Source organism: Idiotropiscis lumnitzeri, chromosome 2 (assembly GCF_059441095.1).
Source record: "Idiotropiscis lumnitzeri isolate Australia: NSW breed Sydney's pygmy pipehorse chromosome 2, RoL_Ilum_1.0, whole genome shotgun sequence".
NCBI classification, from domain to species: Eukaryota; Metazoa; Chordata; class Actinopteri; order Syngnathiformes; family Syngnathidae; genus Idiotropiscis; species Idiotropiscis lumnitzeri.
The window spans coordinates 16,244,387-16,260,384 of NC_142392.1; the positions used below are offsets into that span (position 1 = coordinate 16,244,387).

Genomic DNA, 15,998 nt, shown 5'->3' on the forward strand with positions numbered 1-15,998 from the left:
CATTCCACCTCGGTCTCATGGCTCCCGCACCTTAGTGATAGGTGACTCCATTGCCCGCAACATTAAGCTTGAAAATCCAGCCACAGTAATGTGTATTCCTGGGGCCAGAGCACCCGACATAGAAGCTAATCTTATGGAGCTAGCGCGCAAGACACCTATACACCAGCGCAGTGCAAACAACGCTAGCTATTCAGATATAGTGATACACGTTGGCTCCAATGACACTAGGATGAAGCAATCAGAGATCACAAAGAAAAACATAGCAAGGACTTGTGATCTCGCCAGAAAGATGAGTCGGCATCGAGTAATTGTCTCTGGCCCCTTGCCTGCGAGAGGCAATGATGAGAGGTTTAGTAGATTATTCTCGCTAAATAAGTGGCTGGCTAGTTTTTGTAGTGAGCAGGGACTGCAGTTTATAGATAACTGGCCTTCTTTCTGGGGCAGACCCGACCTGCTGAGGATGGACGGCCTTCACCCTAACTGGGAAGGCGCCATCAATCTTTCTAGAAACATAGATTATTGTTTGAGCCTTCCATGACTATTCATATTAGAGCAGGTCGGGTTGCAGGCGAATAGTGAGCCTGTAAGGAAGGGTATGGAGTCTGTAAGGCTAGAGCTAACTAGCGCTATGCTAGACTTGGACAACACACATAGCTTTTCTTCTAGATCTGAGCGCTACACACCATACGCTGGTACATCTCATACTGATATAATTTCTACTGAGGTGTCAATACATGATGGGTTTAAGCATTCCTCCTCGGTCGGTTTTATTGACGACGAGCCGTTCTCTCAAAATAATACCACTCGAAAGCTGGTAAATAACTACAGTGGAACCTTGGTTCTCGAACGACTCTGAGGTCGAACAAATCGGCGTTCGAACAAAAAAAAGAGAAATTCTTGCTTCGCAGTTCGAACAAACATCGGAGTTCGAACGCCGGTATGACGCGTGAGTGCGCACGCGAGGGTGGGATGCTGAGCGGCCAATTGACCAATTGTTGTCGCGTGCGGACGTGCTACGTGCTGCAAAGTGTTTTAGCCCCTAATCATGCCTCCAAAGAAGGTCAGAGCAAGCAACAAAGCTGCTACTAGCAAAAAAGAAAAGTAGTGCGTACAACTATTGCATTTAATTCGGTGTTCGAACAAATCGCTTTTCGAACAGGGTTCTGGAACGGATTATGGTCGAGAACCGAGGTTCCACTGTAGTTCAAAATGCAACAGCTAGACTCTTGACTAGGACGAGAAAGTTTGATCATATTACCCCGATATGAGCCATTTTGCATTGGCTTCCGGTCCACTTGAGATGTGATTTTAAAGTTCTGCTACTTACTTTTAAAATTTTGCACGGCTTAGCACCTTCCTATCTCGTTGACCTCACGGTACCATATATTCCGTCCCGAAACCTTCGCTCACAAGATGTTGGTCTTATAGTGATCCCGCGAGCCAAAAAGAAGTCTGCAGGTTCTCGAGCGTTCTCTATTCGGGCACCAATGCTTTGGAATGCACTTCCCTCAGATATTAGAGGCGCCACCTCAGTAGAAATGTTCAAAACACTATTAAAGACGCATTTATACTCTTGTGCATTTAGCTGAAATATTTGTTGGCCTGTTTACTGCCGCTTTTTTTTCTTTTGTTTTCTTTTCTGCCCCCTTTTCCCCCGGCTGGGAGATTAGGTGACGGTGACCCACTAGGAAGTTTAAGGCCTTGACCAACTGGGCATGCACCTGTTCCAGTGATGTCGTCTTCCTGCAGCGCGACATTTGATCAATTTATTTATATACTTTAGCATCTAATTTAATTATTTGTTGGCCTGTTTACTGCCGCTTCTTTTCTTTTCTGCCCCCTCTTCGCCTGCTTGGGAATTAGGTGATGGGGACATGCTTTGAAGATTACGGCACTGACGAACCGGGAAGGGACGTGCTCTGCCGAAGTCGTCTTCATGCAGCGCCTTTTCTGATTTCCTTATATTTCAGCACTTCATTGAACTACTTGTTGGCCTGTTTACTACTTCTGTTCTTTTTTTTTCTGTTCCCAATTCCCCGACGTGGGAATTAGGTGATGGTGATTCACTTGGAAGTGGCTGTTCTGAATTTACACCAACTGACCGGTACAAGATCGAAGGCTCATCTTCGGATATGCTGCCATGGATATTACGGCCCTGGATGAGGACCCAGTCCACTGAAGTCATCTTCCTGCAGCACTTCATTCAATTGACTCTAATATTATCTCATCTATTATTGTATAGCATCATTTTACGTGTCAAATGTTGCCCAGTTGGCATCCATTGCAGCCTGGTCATTCTGGAAGGGGGATTCCCCCATCTGTGGTCTCTTCTCAAGGTTTCTCAACTTTCCCCTAATGGGGTTTTGAGTTTTCCTTGCCCTCCTGGGGGTTAAGATCAGTGGATGTCGATTGTGGTTATGTAAAGCCCTTTGAGACTGTCTGTGATTAAGGGCTATACAAATAAAATTGACTTGACGTGACGCATATGCATTCCCATCACGCTAGTCTTTGGGATTTCCCTCCAAAAGTCCCCCAGAGGGAAAGCAGATGCGTCTCCCCGTTGATACGACCAGTTTACTCGTGACCACCTTAAATTACTCTCATACCCTGGAAGGTCACTGACCTGGCGAGAGAATTGCCCCCACCATAAACAATGCTCAGGCCTATTTTCTCTCTCAGGGCAGTATCTGGTTACATCGGAACTTCAGAACCAAGACTGGTCACTTCTGTGAGCTCCAGTCCCTTCATAGTTTCATAAAGAGAATTACTTCCCATATCTATATTAGGCCATTTAAAAATATCTGACTTTTTTTTAATTTATTTCAACTTATATTTAAGCTTGCTTATGTAATACTACAATATTTATTCAATTATTTTAATATGTGAAATTATATCAATATTAATTTAAACCATTTTATTTCACTCTTGATTATTTCTTAACATATTTGTTCATTTGAATATGTATGCAATTTAAATTATTCCATCCATCCAGGCATTTTGTGCCGCTCATCCGGGGTCGGGTTATTGAATTAATTAAATACATAAGTATTTTTTACATTTCAATATTTATTTCAAGATTAGGACTCTTCTCAATGAGCTCAATATTTATAAAATGTTTCCATATTTCTTATTAATTGAATTAGGTCTGTATGTGGTTGCCAATTTTAATATTTCCCTATTTCATTATAAAAATAATATAAAAAATATAATAGAGCATGAACAAAAATATTTAGTATATTTGACAAAATGATACGTTTTTTCCGAAGTAAGATTCTGCTTAGCAACAAGCCCCAAACGCTTGATAGAGCTCAACCTGGAAAGAGGTTTTAGCTAGTCAGAAATTTATTCAGAAAGCGAAATATTAAATGTATGTGAGGGGATATTTGAAGAGTTTGAGTTTTGTTCAATGTACCATACATATACGAGCCAGCCAAACACTGCGAGAAAACCAGCGCTGACTCCAGTCGCCATCAAGTTGCCAACTCCTGACATACCAAAACCTTTGAGAGAAACTGAGCCGATTTGCGTTTCTCTTTCTTGTTCTTTTTCGAGTTTAGTTTTTCACCTTTTCACGGCGTAATGAAGGCCAGTTGAGCAAGTAGAACACGTAATTTTATTGATGATTGTGGAAGGCAACGATTTCATAAGCAGTTTGTTCTCACACCTTTTCCATTAAGTACGTTTAAAAAGAAAACTGAAAAGCATAATGTTAACAAATGTTATTCCAGGCAAAGGCAATTAATTTCATTTACATCTTGATGTAAAATCACAAAAAAAAGATCATCATCACACAAACACATTGATAATTCTAGCTCTGATCCCATTGGCTTCATGTCAATAAAAGAGCTTTGCAAAATTACATTTTTCATATTTTATTCAAAATCACATTTACATCTTACCACTAAGAGTCAGTTCCTTCAGTTTTTTGTTTTCTTTTTTTTAAGCTTCAAGGATCGCTGCTTTTCTCACCAGCACAATTGTGTCTCTCAGCACTACGTTTAGTGAAGAATTTTTTAGCGCAAACGCTGCAACTGAATGGCTTGTCTCCACTGTGTGTTCTTGAGTGGCGTCGTAAACTCCACTTTACAGAGAAGCTTTTGCCACAAACTGAGCAGGAAAAAGGTTTTTCTCCACTGTGCGTTCTTGTGTGATATGTTAAACTTGAATTTTGAGAGAAGCTTTTACCACAAACTGAGCATGAAAAAGGTTTTTCTCCAGTGTGTAATCGTGTATGTGTTTTTAAATTTGTCTTAAAAGAAAAGCTTTTGCCACAAACTGAGCAGGAAAAAGGGTTTTCTCCAGTGTGTGTTCTTGTGTGATTTATTAAATCAGACTTTCGAGAGCAACTCTTGCCACAAACTGAGCAGGAAAAAGGGTTCTCTCCACTGTGTTTTCTTGTGTGTTCTGTTAAATGTGACTTTTGAGAGAAGCATTTTCCACAAACTGAGCATGAAAAAGGTTTTTCTCCACTGTGTGTTCTTGTGTGCCTTGTTAAATGTGACTTTTGAGAGAAGCATTTTCCACAAACGGAGCATGAATAAGGTTTTTCTCCAGTGTGTGTTCTTGTGTGTTTCATTAAAATTGACTTTGAAGAAAAGCTTTTCCCACAAACTGAGCAGGAAAAAGGCTTTTCTCCACTGTGTGTTTTTGTGTGTTTTATTAAATGTGACTTTTGAGAGAAGCTTTTTCCACAAACTGAGCATGAAAAAGGTTTTTCTCCAGTGTGTGTTCTTGCGTGTTCTGTTAAACTTGCCTTTTGAGAGAAGCATTTTCCACAAACTGAGCATGAAAAAGATTTTTCTCCACTGTGAATTCTTGTGTGGATTGTTAAATCAAACTTTTGAGAGAAGCTTTTGCCACAAACTGAGCAGGAAAAAGATTTTTCACCACTGTGTGTTTTTCTGTGCCCTTTTAAAGACAGCTTTGAAGTGAATGAGTCAGTGTGACATGCCCTTTCACCTTTGGCTTGCCCATCATCATCATCATCATCGTTAGTATCATCATCATCGTCATGAGCATCTGATAATGTGTCCTCATTTTGTGCTTGTGATGGCCCCCAGTGGTCTTCATCACCTTCTGTTGTCACGTGATGACTTGAACTGCTGCTTGTAGGCTCCGCCCCTCTGTTGTCCTCACTCACATCCTTGTTTTCATCTTCAGTCTTTATAGGGAGAACGTTCACTGGTGACTTGTTGATCTCCTCCTCCTCCTCCTCCTTTTTGATGTGAGTCAAGTCTGGCTCCTCTTTCACAGAACGGAGATCGTATTCACTGACGTCTGCAGGACACAAAAAGACAAATTTGGTTTGGTCAAATCAAAGTTCAGGCGGCGACTTTGTCTTATATTGTTTCTACCATGCTACCTTGACTTGTGCCCGCCGCACACGGAGCAATGCGTGCGACCCCAACTTGGACCGGACCATGGGGACACTTCACTGCAAAATTGCTCATTTTATTGCGATATTGATTTTAGGTCATATTGCCCAGCCCTATATTCTCTCCATCACAATCGTGTCTGTAGAAAAGGCTGCTCAGAGACTGTGACACCGGCTCCTTTAAGAGGGCGGAGTTTAGTGCTCCAACTCACGTGTGTGGGCGTGCGTGCGTGTATATAAGAAGGAGGAAGAGGGGAGAATCGTGTCAGTCTGTCTATCGAGCTAAGTTTGAGTTGTAGTCCACATTTATCCTGCTTTGAGTTGTGCGTGAGACAAGTAAGTTACAGCATTAATACCACTGTTTGTTTGTCTGTACAATCCACGTTTCACTGCTAATTAGTAACATGCAATGTTCAATGTTTATTATTTCCTTTAGAACCACACGAATTGAAGCGTCAAGAAATGTGTGCTTTGACTGCAACTTATTAAAAGACCTGAACCACAAGACCATACCCTCATTATTGGAGTTCTAACCGGACTCTCAACAGCGATTTGCATACTCCTCCCAGCACTAGTCAGTTACATATTTTTCAGTGTCTCTCAGCCTGCTGTTTAGTGGTGAATTTTTTAGCACAAACACTGCAACTGAATGGCTTATCTGCACTGTGTGTTCTTGTGTGTCTTGTTAACGTTGACTTTTCAGAGAAGCATTTTCCACAAACTGAGCAGGAAAAAGGTTTTTCTCCACTGTGAGTTCTTGTGTGTCTTGTTAAACATCCCTTTTGAGAGAAACTTTTTCCGCAAACTGAGCAGGAAAAAGGATTTTCACCACTGTGTGTTTTTGTGTGATTTATTAAATCAGACTTTCGAGAGCAACTCTTGCCACAAACTGAGCAAGAAAGAGGTTCTTCAGTGTGTGTTCTTGCATGCTCTGTTAATCGGAACTTTTGAGAAAAGCTTTTGCCACAAACTGAGCAGGAAAAAGGTTTTTCACCACTGTGTGTTCTTGTGTGTTCTGTTAAAGTTCCCTTTTGAGGGAAGCATTTTCCACAAACTGAGCAGGAAAAAGGTTTTTCTCCTGTGTGTGTTCTTGTGTGGTTTGTTAAATGCGACTTTTGAGAGAAACTCTTGCCACAAACCGAGCAGGAAAAAGGTTTCTCTCCAGTGTGTGTTCTTGTGTGGGTTGTTAAATACGACTTTTGAGAGAAACTCTTGCCACAAACCGAGCAGGAAAAAGGTTTTTCTCCACTGTGCATTCTTGTGTGGATTGTTAAATCAAACTTTCGAGAGGAGCATTTCCCACAAACTGAACAAGAAAAAGGTTTTTCACCACTGTGTGTTTTTCTGTGCCCTTTTAAAGACAGCTTTGAAGTGAATGAGTCAGTGTGACATGCCCTTTTACTTTTAGCTTGCCCATTATCATCATCGTCGTCATGAGCGTCTGATAATGTGTCCTCATGATGTGCTTGTGATGGCCCCCAGTGGTCTTCATCACCTTCTGTTGTCACGTGATGACTTGAACTGCTGCTTGTAGGCTCCGCCCCTCTGTTGTCCTCACTCACATCCTTGTTTTCATCTTCAGTCTTTATAGGGAGAACGTTCACTGGTGACTTGTTGATCTCCTCCTCCTCCTCCTCCTCCTTTTTGATGTGAGTCAAGTCTGGCTCCTCTTTCACAGAACGGAGATCGTATTCACTGACGTCTGCAGGACACAAAAAGACAAATTTGGTTTGGTCAAATCAAAGTTCAGGCGGCGACTTTGTCTTATATTGTTTCTACCATGCTACCTTGACTTGTGCCCGCCGCACACGGAGCAATGCGTGCGACCCCAACTTGGACCGGACCATGGGGACACTTCACTGCAAAATTGCTCATTTTATTGCGATATTGATTTTAGGTCATATTGCCCAGCCCTATATTCTCTCCATCACAATCGTGTCTGTAGAAAAGGCTGCTCAGAGACTGTGACACCGGCTCCTTTAAGAGGGCGGAGTTTAGTGCTCCAACTCACGTGTGTGGGCGTGCGTGCGTGTATATAAGAAGGAGGAAGAGGGGAGAATCGTGTCAGTCTGTCTATCGAGCTAAGTTTGAGTTGTAGTCCACATTTATCCTGCTTTGAGTTGTGCGTGAGACAAGTAAGTTACAGCATTAATACCACTGTTTGTTTGTCTGTACAATCCACGTTTCACTGCTAATTAGTAACATGCAATGTTCAATGTTTATTATTTCCTTTAGAACCACACGAATTGAAGCGTCAAGAAATGTGTGCTTTGACTGCAACTTATTAAAAGACCTGAACCACAAGACCATACCCTCATTATTGGAGTTCTAACCGGACTCTCAACAGCGATTTGCATACTCCTCCCAGCACTAGTCAGTTACATATTTTTCAATGGTCCTTCGAGCCGGATGGCAAATCGCTGTTTGAAGATGCAGGACTCAGAATTAGCAGCACCTGGCGGCAAATCCAAACGATTGACATCGGTGCCTTCCTGTATGTCTGATTATGACTTAAGTGGGCCAGGTGCGCTGAGTAAATTCCGAAGACCAGCTGCTCTTACTAGAGCATTACCAGAGGAGCACGTAGCTACGGAGCGCTCAACTAGTAGATCCCCATCACCACCGGCTAGCCAGGGCTTTGACACGGGAAATTTGGGGGATGTTGAGCACGAGCAGGGGTCTCAGCATTTTAGGTTGCAAACCACCAGGGGGCAGGATGCCAACACACTCAGTGAGTTTAATGCCGCCCTTAAAGAGATGCGCCGAGAAAATGCTGAACTCCGCAAACAGTTTCAGAGCCTGATGACCGCCTTACAGTCCAATCCTCCTCCTCCTAACCTCCCACCTCCAGGCACATACCGCAGTGGGTTTGACAGAGGCAATCAACGCCCGACCAGAAGCCAACTGGACAATCCAGCCCACTCACAGCTTCAAGATCAGGCACGCGGGTCGTCCGGAAACCTGATACAGGACTTCTCACAAGTCAAAGTTTCACAGCCACCCGCAGATCAAGGATATAGTCCATATTACGCAGCCACACCCCCGCAAAGTGCGTCTCGTGCCGACATGTATGGCCAAAGGCATACCGCTCACTCATTCAGAGCTAGTGACCCACAGTATGAAGATTCATACGCTGGCAGAGAATCAGCCTTCCCCGAGTGCCCTACTCTCATGTTCCACAGAGAGAGACCACATACAGAGGACCAAAGCCCACCATTCCCAGCCTCACATCACCAGACCCCAGAGGGTTCGCACGTATGAAGTTAGCCTTAGAGAATTTATTACCGCATGATGCCACTGAGAGATACAAGTACCAGATTCTCACTGATCATCTTAAGTGTGAAGAAGCCTATCTCGTGGCTGACTCTTATTGTAATTCCAGGCTACCCTACACAGATACGATGCTGGCTCTCACCAAGATGTATGGACAGCCCCACAAGCTTGCTGTGCAACGGATTGCAGCGCTAATGGATGGTCCAAACATACGTAGCGGTGATGCTAAGAGCTTTCGTTTATTCGCTCTCAATGTGCGCTCACTAGTGGGCATGTTAGAACAGCTGGGTCGACAAGGTCAGGCTGAATTAACCTGTGGCTCTCATGTCTCGAGGCTCTTAAGTAAACTCCCCCACGACCTCAATGCCAGCTTTAAAAGATTCATCCATCCACTTAGAGTTTCCATTCCGACCCTTTTCGAATTTGCTGATTGGCTGGAATATGAGCTAGAAGTCCAGGAAGACAGCATTACGCCCCCCAAGAGAGATGAGTCATCCAACAAGAGGCATGATAACAAGCGCGCTCCTAAATCTTCAAGTAAGTCTGCTACTATCCTCCTGAACACTGAGAAAGCTTCGGGATCAAGCTGTGCAGCAGACCCACCTGCCTCTGGACAGTCAGCTGACAAGGCAAATGCGATGGAAAGGAGAAAGGCCTACTGCCCATATTGTGATAATGACAAGCACTTCCTAAACAGCTGCTCTAATTTTAAGGACTTGACTAGGGAAAAAAAGGTGACGTGGATTAAAGTCAATAAGAAGTGCTGGCGTTGTGGACGCAATCATCAAGCGGCAAAGTGCACGCTCAAAGCCCCCTGTAAGGACTGTGGCAGGAAACATCTGCTTGTGCTGCATGACGTGAACGAGAGGGGACAGGAGGAGGAACAAGCGCCGCATTCACCGCCAAAAGGAAGCTGCCTCGTAAGCACAACCGACAGAGTCCTGTATGCAGACCGGCCAGTCTACAACCGGAAGGTGTTGCTGAAGATCAGCAAAGTCTTCCTGAGGAACGGTGACAAATCCTTGGAGACGTATGCAATTTTAGATGATGGCTCTGAGCGGACAATACTGCTCCAGCCTGCTGCCAAACAGTTGTGCCTTCAAGGAAGAAAGGAGGTGATGGCTCTCCGTACGATCCGGTCAGGACTGGATCAGCTCCATGGAGCGTCAGTTTCGTTCACGATTTCGCCAGCTGACAGCCCTGACAAGATATATAGTATCCCGAATGCCTTCACAGCCGCTCAACTGAGTCTAGCAAAGCATTCTCATCCAGTTGCCGCACTTAAGCAGAAGTATAAACATCTGTCAGGTTTGCCTCTTCTGTCACTGAACAGGGTCCAGCCGATGCTGCTGATTGGTGCTGACAACACGCACCTCATCACACCAATAGAGCCAGTCAGATCAGGACCACCTGGTGGGCCAGCAGCTGTAAAGACACGCCTCGGATGGACTCTACAAGGGCCAGCCCAAGCCATTAAGTCAAGCCCGAATGTAAGTCACTGCCTTTTTACGTCCACCCCTTCATCCACAGAGCTCTTCTCATGCGTTGAGAAGATATGGCAGATGGAGGTGCTTCCCTACCGCAGCGAGAAGCTAACAGTTCGGTCAAGACAGGACGCTGTTTTCAAGAAGACTCGATTTGGATTTCAAAAGGCAGATATCAGTGTAGATGTTCGTCCTCAGCGACAGTCACCCCGCATTAAAAAGCTAGCCCAGAACAAAGAACCCATGCATGTGAAAGAAGACAAGTGGGTGCTCCCTCAAGTGAGAAAGGAGGAGCAGCCAGAGGCCTCCTCCATTGAAGTGAATGAGATTGACTGCCCCCACATCAAACAGGAAGTGCAGAAGCCTCTGAATATTCAAGAGGCACCTGACGAGGTGGCAAAGCAAACAGAGCCCCTCTTCATTAAAGAGCAAGAGGAAGCAAAACCCTTCCAAGTAATGGAAGAGGAGGAAGCGTCTCCCCACATTAAAGAAGAAGAGGTGGATGTGGCAATCACACTGACTGGTCTTCCTTTAAAGAGTGAGGATGAAGGTGGAAGTGTGGATAAATGCGGACTGGACTCTCCAAGCAACAGCTCAAGTCAGCACATGATGACAGAAGGTGAGCTGAAACATCATCTCGTGCTAACTCTGTCCAGTTCTAGTCTTCCAGATCCTCTTCAATACGAGACATGGGACAGTTTCATTGAGGCCACTGCCCGGCAGTTTCATGGGGCGGCCAACTCCAAGAAGCCCCTCACGACTGATTCCTACGCTGCTGCTGAGCTGGAAGCCTTGCAACAATCTCAAAGAGAGTCATTCCCTGAGGATGTCACCCAGTTAAAGGTCAACAAACCCATTGCTAAATCAAGTCGACTTATCTCACTTGCACCTGAGTTTGATAAACAAACAGGTCTTATCAGAGTAGGAGGCCGTCTTCGCCGTCTCCCCCTCCTGACAGCGGATGAAGTGCACCCCATTGTTCTGGACCCTAAACATGCTCTGACCAGACTCATCATACAGGATTATGATGTAAAGCTACAGCATCCCGGGCCAGAACGAGTGTTTGCTGAAATCAGGAGGAAGTACTGGGTGCTACGTGGACGCGAAGCCGTACGCCGGCATCAGAGATCCTGTGTGAAGTGCAAGAAGTGGAAAGGACAACCAAATCCTCCACGGATGGCGGACCTCCCTCCGGCCAGACTGCGTCTCTTCAAACCTGCATTCTATTCCACCGGCGTAGATTGTTTTGGGCCATACACCATCAAGATTGGACGCAGGAACGGAAAGAGGTGGGGGATAATATTTAAATGTCTAACCACTAGAGCAGTCCACCTCGACCTGATTCCTAGTATGGACACAGATGCGTTCCTGATGGCCCTGAGACGCTTTATAGCCAGACGAGGGAAACCCCAAGAGATTCTCTGTGACCAGGGAACAAACTTCAGAGGAGGCGAACGAGAACTACAGGAAGCATTTCAAGAGCTTCATCCTGAGCTCCAGCAACAGCTTGCTAGCCAACAAATCAGGTTTGCCTTTAACCCTCCTGGTTCCCCACACTTTGGCGGATGCTGGGAGCGGGAGATTCGCTCATTGAAGACTGCCCTTCAAGTCACCATCGGAGCCCAGATCGTTACAGATGAGGTATTACGCACAGTACTAGTTGAGATTGAGGGGATGCTCAATTCAAAACCTCTGGGCTACACGTCATCTGAGATTGCGGACCCTGACCCCATTACCCCCAATTGTCTCCTCATGGGGCGGCGGGACGCCTCGCTGCCACAAGTCAAGTCAAGTCAAGTCAATTTTATTTGTATAGCCCTTAATCACAGACAGTCTCAAAGGGCTTTACATAGCCACAATCGACATCCCCGATCTTAACCCCCAGGAGGGCAAGGAAAAACTCACAAAACCTCATTAGGGGAAAAGTGAGAAACCTTGAGAAGGGACCACAGATGGGGGAATCCCCCTTCCAGGATGACCAGGCTGCAATGGATGCCAACTGGGCAACATTTGGCACATACAATGATGCTATGCAATAATAGATGAGATAATATAAGAGTCAATTGAATGAAGTGCTGCAGGAAGATGACTTCAGTGGAGTGGGTCCTCATCCATGGCAGCATATCCGAGGATGAGCCTTCGATCTTGTACCGGTCAGTTGGTGTAAATTCAGTACAGCCACTTCCAAGTGAATCGCCATCACCTAATTCGGGGAATTGGGAACAGAAAAGAAAGAACAGAAATAGCAAACAGGCCAACAAGTAGTTCAATGAAGTGCTGAAATATAAGGAAATCAGAAAAGGCGCTGCATGAAGACGACTTCGGCAGAGCAGGTCCCTTCCCGGTTCGTCAGTGCCGTAATCTTCAAAGCATGTCCCCATCACCTAATTCCCAAGCAGGGGAAGGAGGGGGCAGAAAAGAGAAGAAGCGGCAGTAAACAGGCCAACAAATAATTAAATTAGATGCTAAAGTATATAAATAAATTGATCAAATGTCGCGCTGCAGGAAGACGACATCACTGGAACAGGTGCATGCCCAGTTGGTCAATGCCTTAAACTTCCTAGTGGGTCACCGTCACCTAATCCCCCAGCCGGGGGAAAAGGGGGCAGAAAAGAAAACAAAAGAAAAAAAAAAAAGCGGCAGTAAACAGGCCAACAAATATTTCAGCTAAATGCACAAGAGTATAAATGCGTCTTTAATAGTGTTTTGAACATTTCTACTGAGGTGGCGCCTCTAATATCTGAGGGAAGTGCATTCCAAAGCATTGGTGCCCGAATAGAGAACGCTCTAGAACCTGCGGACTTCTTTTTGGCTCGCGGGATCACTAAAAGACCAGCATTTTGTGAGCGAAGGTTTCGGGACGGAACATATGGTACCACGAGGTCAACGAGATAAGAAGGTGCTAAGCCGTGCAATATTTTAAAAGTAAGTAGCAGAACTTTAAAATCACATCTCAAGTGGACCGGAAGCCAATGCAAATTGGCTAATATCGGGGTAATATGATCAAACTTTCTCGTCTTAGTTAAGAGTCTAGCTGCTGCATTTTGAACTAACTGCAGACTTTTAATACTCGACATGGGGAGACCCGAGAGCAAAGCGTTACAATAGTCGAGGCGAGATGTAACAAACGCATGGATTAAGATTTCCGCGTCACACGTTGATAGAATTGGGCGAATTTTAGCAATGTTACGCAGATGAAAAAACGCAGTTCGAGTAATATTTTTAATGTGCATTTGAAAAGACATAGTTGCGTCAAATATAACACCGAGATTTTTTGTTGAATCCTTTTGGATAATATTACATTTATCGATATTCAGAGTGGTGTCTTTGAAAAGGTACCGATGACGCGCTGGTCCAATGATGAGCATCTCGGTTTTATCTGAGTTAAGACGCAAAAAATTGAAAGACATCCATTGTTTAATTTCGGCAAGGCACGCCTCTAATTTATAGCAGTCGCGGGGATTCGTTATATCCAACGGCATGTATAATTGCGTATCATCAGCGTAACAGTGAAAACTAATGTTATATTTCCGTATAATATCACCAAGCGGTAGCATATAGATGCTAAACAATAGAGGTCCAAGTACCGATCCCTGCGGAACTCCACATATGATCTTACAAAGATCCGAAGTCGTATTGCCATGAATTACACGGTGCGTCCTCTCCGACAGATACGAATTAAACCAAGAAAGCGCTGAACCTGAAATGCCAACACACGTTTCAAGGCGTTTTAATAATATGTTATGATCAACGGTATCAAAAGCGGCACTAAGATCGAGTAAGAGTAATATTGATGAGGTGTCGGCGTCCATAGCTATGAGAAGATCATTAGTAACTTTAGCAAGGGCCGCCTCAGTAGAGTGGTCGGCTCTAAAACCCGATTGGAAAGGTTCAAATTGATTATTAGCAGTCATATATTCATTAAGTTGTTGCGCTACGACTTTTTCAAGAATTTTTGCAATAAACGGAAGATTTGAAACCGGCCTATAGTTGTTGAGACTCTCTGGGTCAAGGTTTGGTTGCTTAAGTAACGGTCGGATAATGGCGGTCCTAAAAGCTGCTGGTACTACACCCGTGGTAAGTGATAGATTAATTATATTTAAAACAGACGGTCCTAGGGTCGTAAACAGTTCTTTAATTAGTTTACCAGGAAGCGGATCGAGCACACAAGTTGTCGGTTTTGCCGCACTAACCAATTTTGTTAGGCTTTCAAGAGATATTTTTTTAAATTGACATAATGTTATCGGACAGTTATCAGCCCTAATGTCCCTATTAACACCATTTTTCGCGGAATTCAACGGAATTTTAAGAACAGTGTCTTTAATCTCATCACGAATACATTCTATCTTCTGAGTAAAAAATTGCATAAAATCGTGATCTGAATAGGAAGAGCTATCCGAGGTTGGTTGCTGTTGCGTTAGCATTGCTACGGTATCAAATAAATATTTAGGGTTGTTTTTATGTAAAACAATTAATCTAGAGTAATAATTAGTTTTGGCTAGATCAAGCGCTTCTTTGTATATTAGTAAACTATCGCACCATGCCTGACGGAAGACCTCAAGTTTGGTCGCACGCCATTTGCGCTCAAGCTTCCTACAAGATCGTTTCAGTACGCGCGTTTCCTCTGTAAACCACGGAGTAAGCCTCTTTGGACGAGTTTTAGTTTTTAAAGGCGCGACGGAGTCAAGCGCATTTAACAAAGCGACATTAAAGTTGTTTGTGAGATCATCAATCGTACCAATATAATTAGGAAACGAAGCAGTTGCTAAAGGGAGTAGCTCAGAGAACGCAACGATGGTTGAGGAGCTAATGTTACGGCTGCTATAATTTTGATTATGGTCAGAACGATGACAGTGAGCCAAGACTTCAAATTTGATAAAGTAATGGTCAGATAAAGCGCTGGTATATGGTAATACAATTATTTTTGAGGATGCTAAGCCTCGGGTTAATACCAAATCTAACGTGTTACCATTTGTATGTGTAAAATATTTGCTTGTAGGACTGATTTTCAGGAGTTGATAACCGCTGCAGTATGTCCAGTTAGAACACAATATTGTCCAGATGAGGAATAATCAAACCAGTTTGGTCCATGTAAACTTTAATTTGTTTCGATATGGATGTGTGTATGTGTGTGTGGTTTCTGTGGAGCAATTAAAAAGAAAACATGAGCGGATACAATGGAAAGCCTCATCGACACAACATTAATTGCCGTAGTCATAACCATAACAAGTCAACAAAACAGCACAAGCAACATTAGCTGAAATGCCCACAAACAAATCGCTTTCCCACAAAAAATGATATTTTATGTTGAGTCACTTACATGCTAATGCACGCACACCTTGTGGTTGGATGGCTTCGGAGAGAATGACTGTACATCCCTTGTCTGTTACCTTTCGTGGGTCCTAAAATAGGTGGCTAAAAACATGCCCATCTAAAATGCAATTGTATGAACAGGCGAGCCACCAGAGGGTGCTACAACGGCATACTACAAAACAACCTGACCTTTTTAACAGCTGCCCCCAAATCTGAGAAGCAGATTTGTATCACTTGAAGCCAGTTAATTGTCTTCTTCTGGTGGAAAGGCGGGCAACTTTATGAGGCGAGACATCAGTCTTACGAAAATTTTGTCATTCACGCGAACCTCTGCCGGTTGGATCCTATTGGCTCTTCCCTGTATAGTAGTCTTAACTATTCCGACAAGCCAAAGGGCTCTCTGAGACTGTGGGTCCGCCAACATCACCACAGCTCCGACCCTGAGGTCATCCTTGTCCTCTGTCCATTTGTTACGAGTTTGTAAGGCGGGCAGGTGATTTTGTGTGAAGCATTTCCAAAACTGGTCACCGAGAATTTGACTGTCTCCAGCGCTT

The 15,998-nt window shown here is 44.1% G+C and overlaps 2 protein-coding genes across 2 annotated transcripts in view; both read right to left on the reverse strand.

Moving 5' to 3' along the window:
- Positions 1–15,998, reverse strand: part of LOC148341813 (uncharacterized) — a 91,349-nt gene that overhangs the window by 43,194 nt on the left and 32,157 nt on the right. The window lies entirely within an intron of this gene.
- On the reverse strand, positions 3,595–6,858 carry LOC148341816 (uncharacterized). Its single transcript, XM_088283764.1, has 2 exons — positions 6,039–6,858; positions 3,595–4,611 (listed from the first exon to the last, which is right to left on the reverse strand). The coding sequence occupies exons 1-2, from the start codon at positions 6,628–6,630 to the stop codon at positions 3,947–3,949; spliced, it is 1,257 nt and encodes a 418-aa protein (XP_088139890.1). The 5' UTR covers positions 6,631–6,858; the 3' UTR covers positions 3,595–3,946.

Coding starts and splice junctions, on each gene's coding strand:
- LOC148341816 (XM_088283764.1), bottom strand. CDS start 6,630: ATGCACAGTGGAGAAAAACCTTTTTCCTGCTCGGTTTGTGGCAAGAGT. Junction 4,612..6,038: donor AAGACACACAAGAACACACA/GTGCAGATAAGC, acceptor TTTCCTGCTCAG/TTTGTGGGAAAAGCTTTTCT.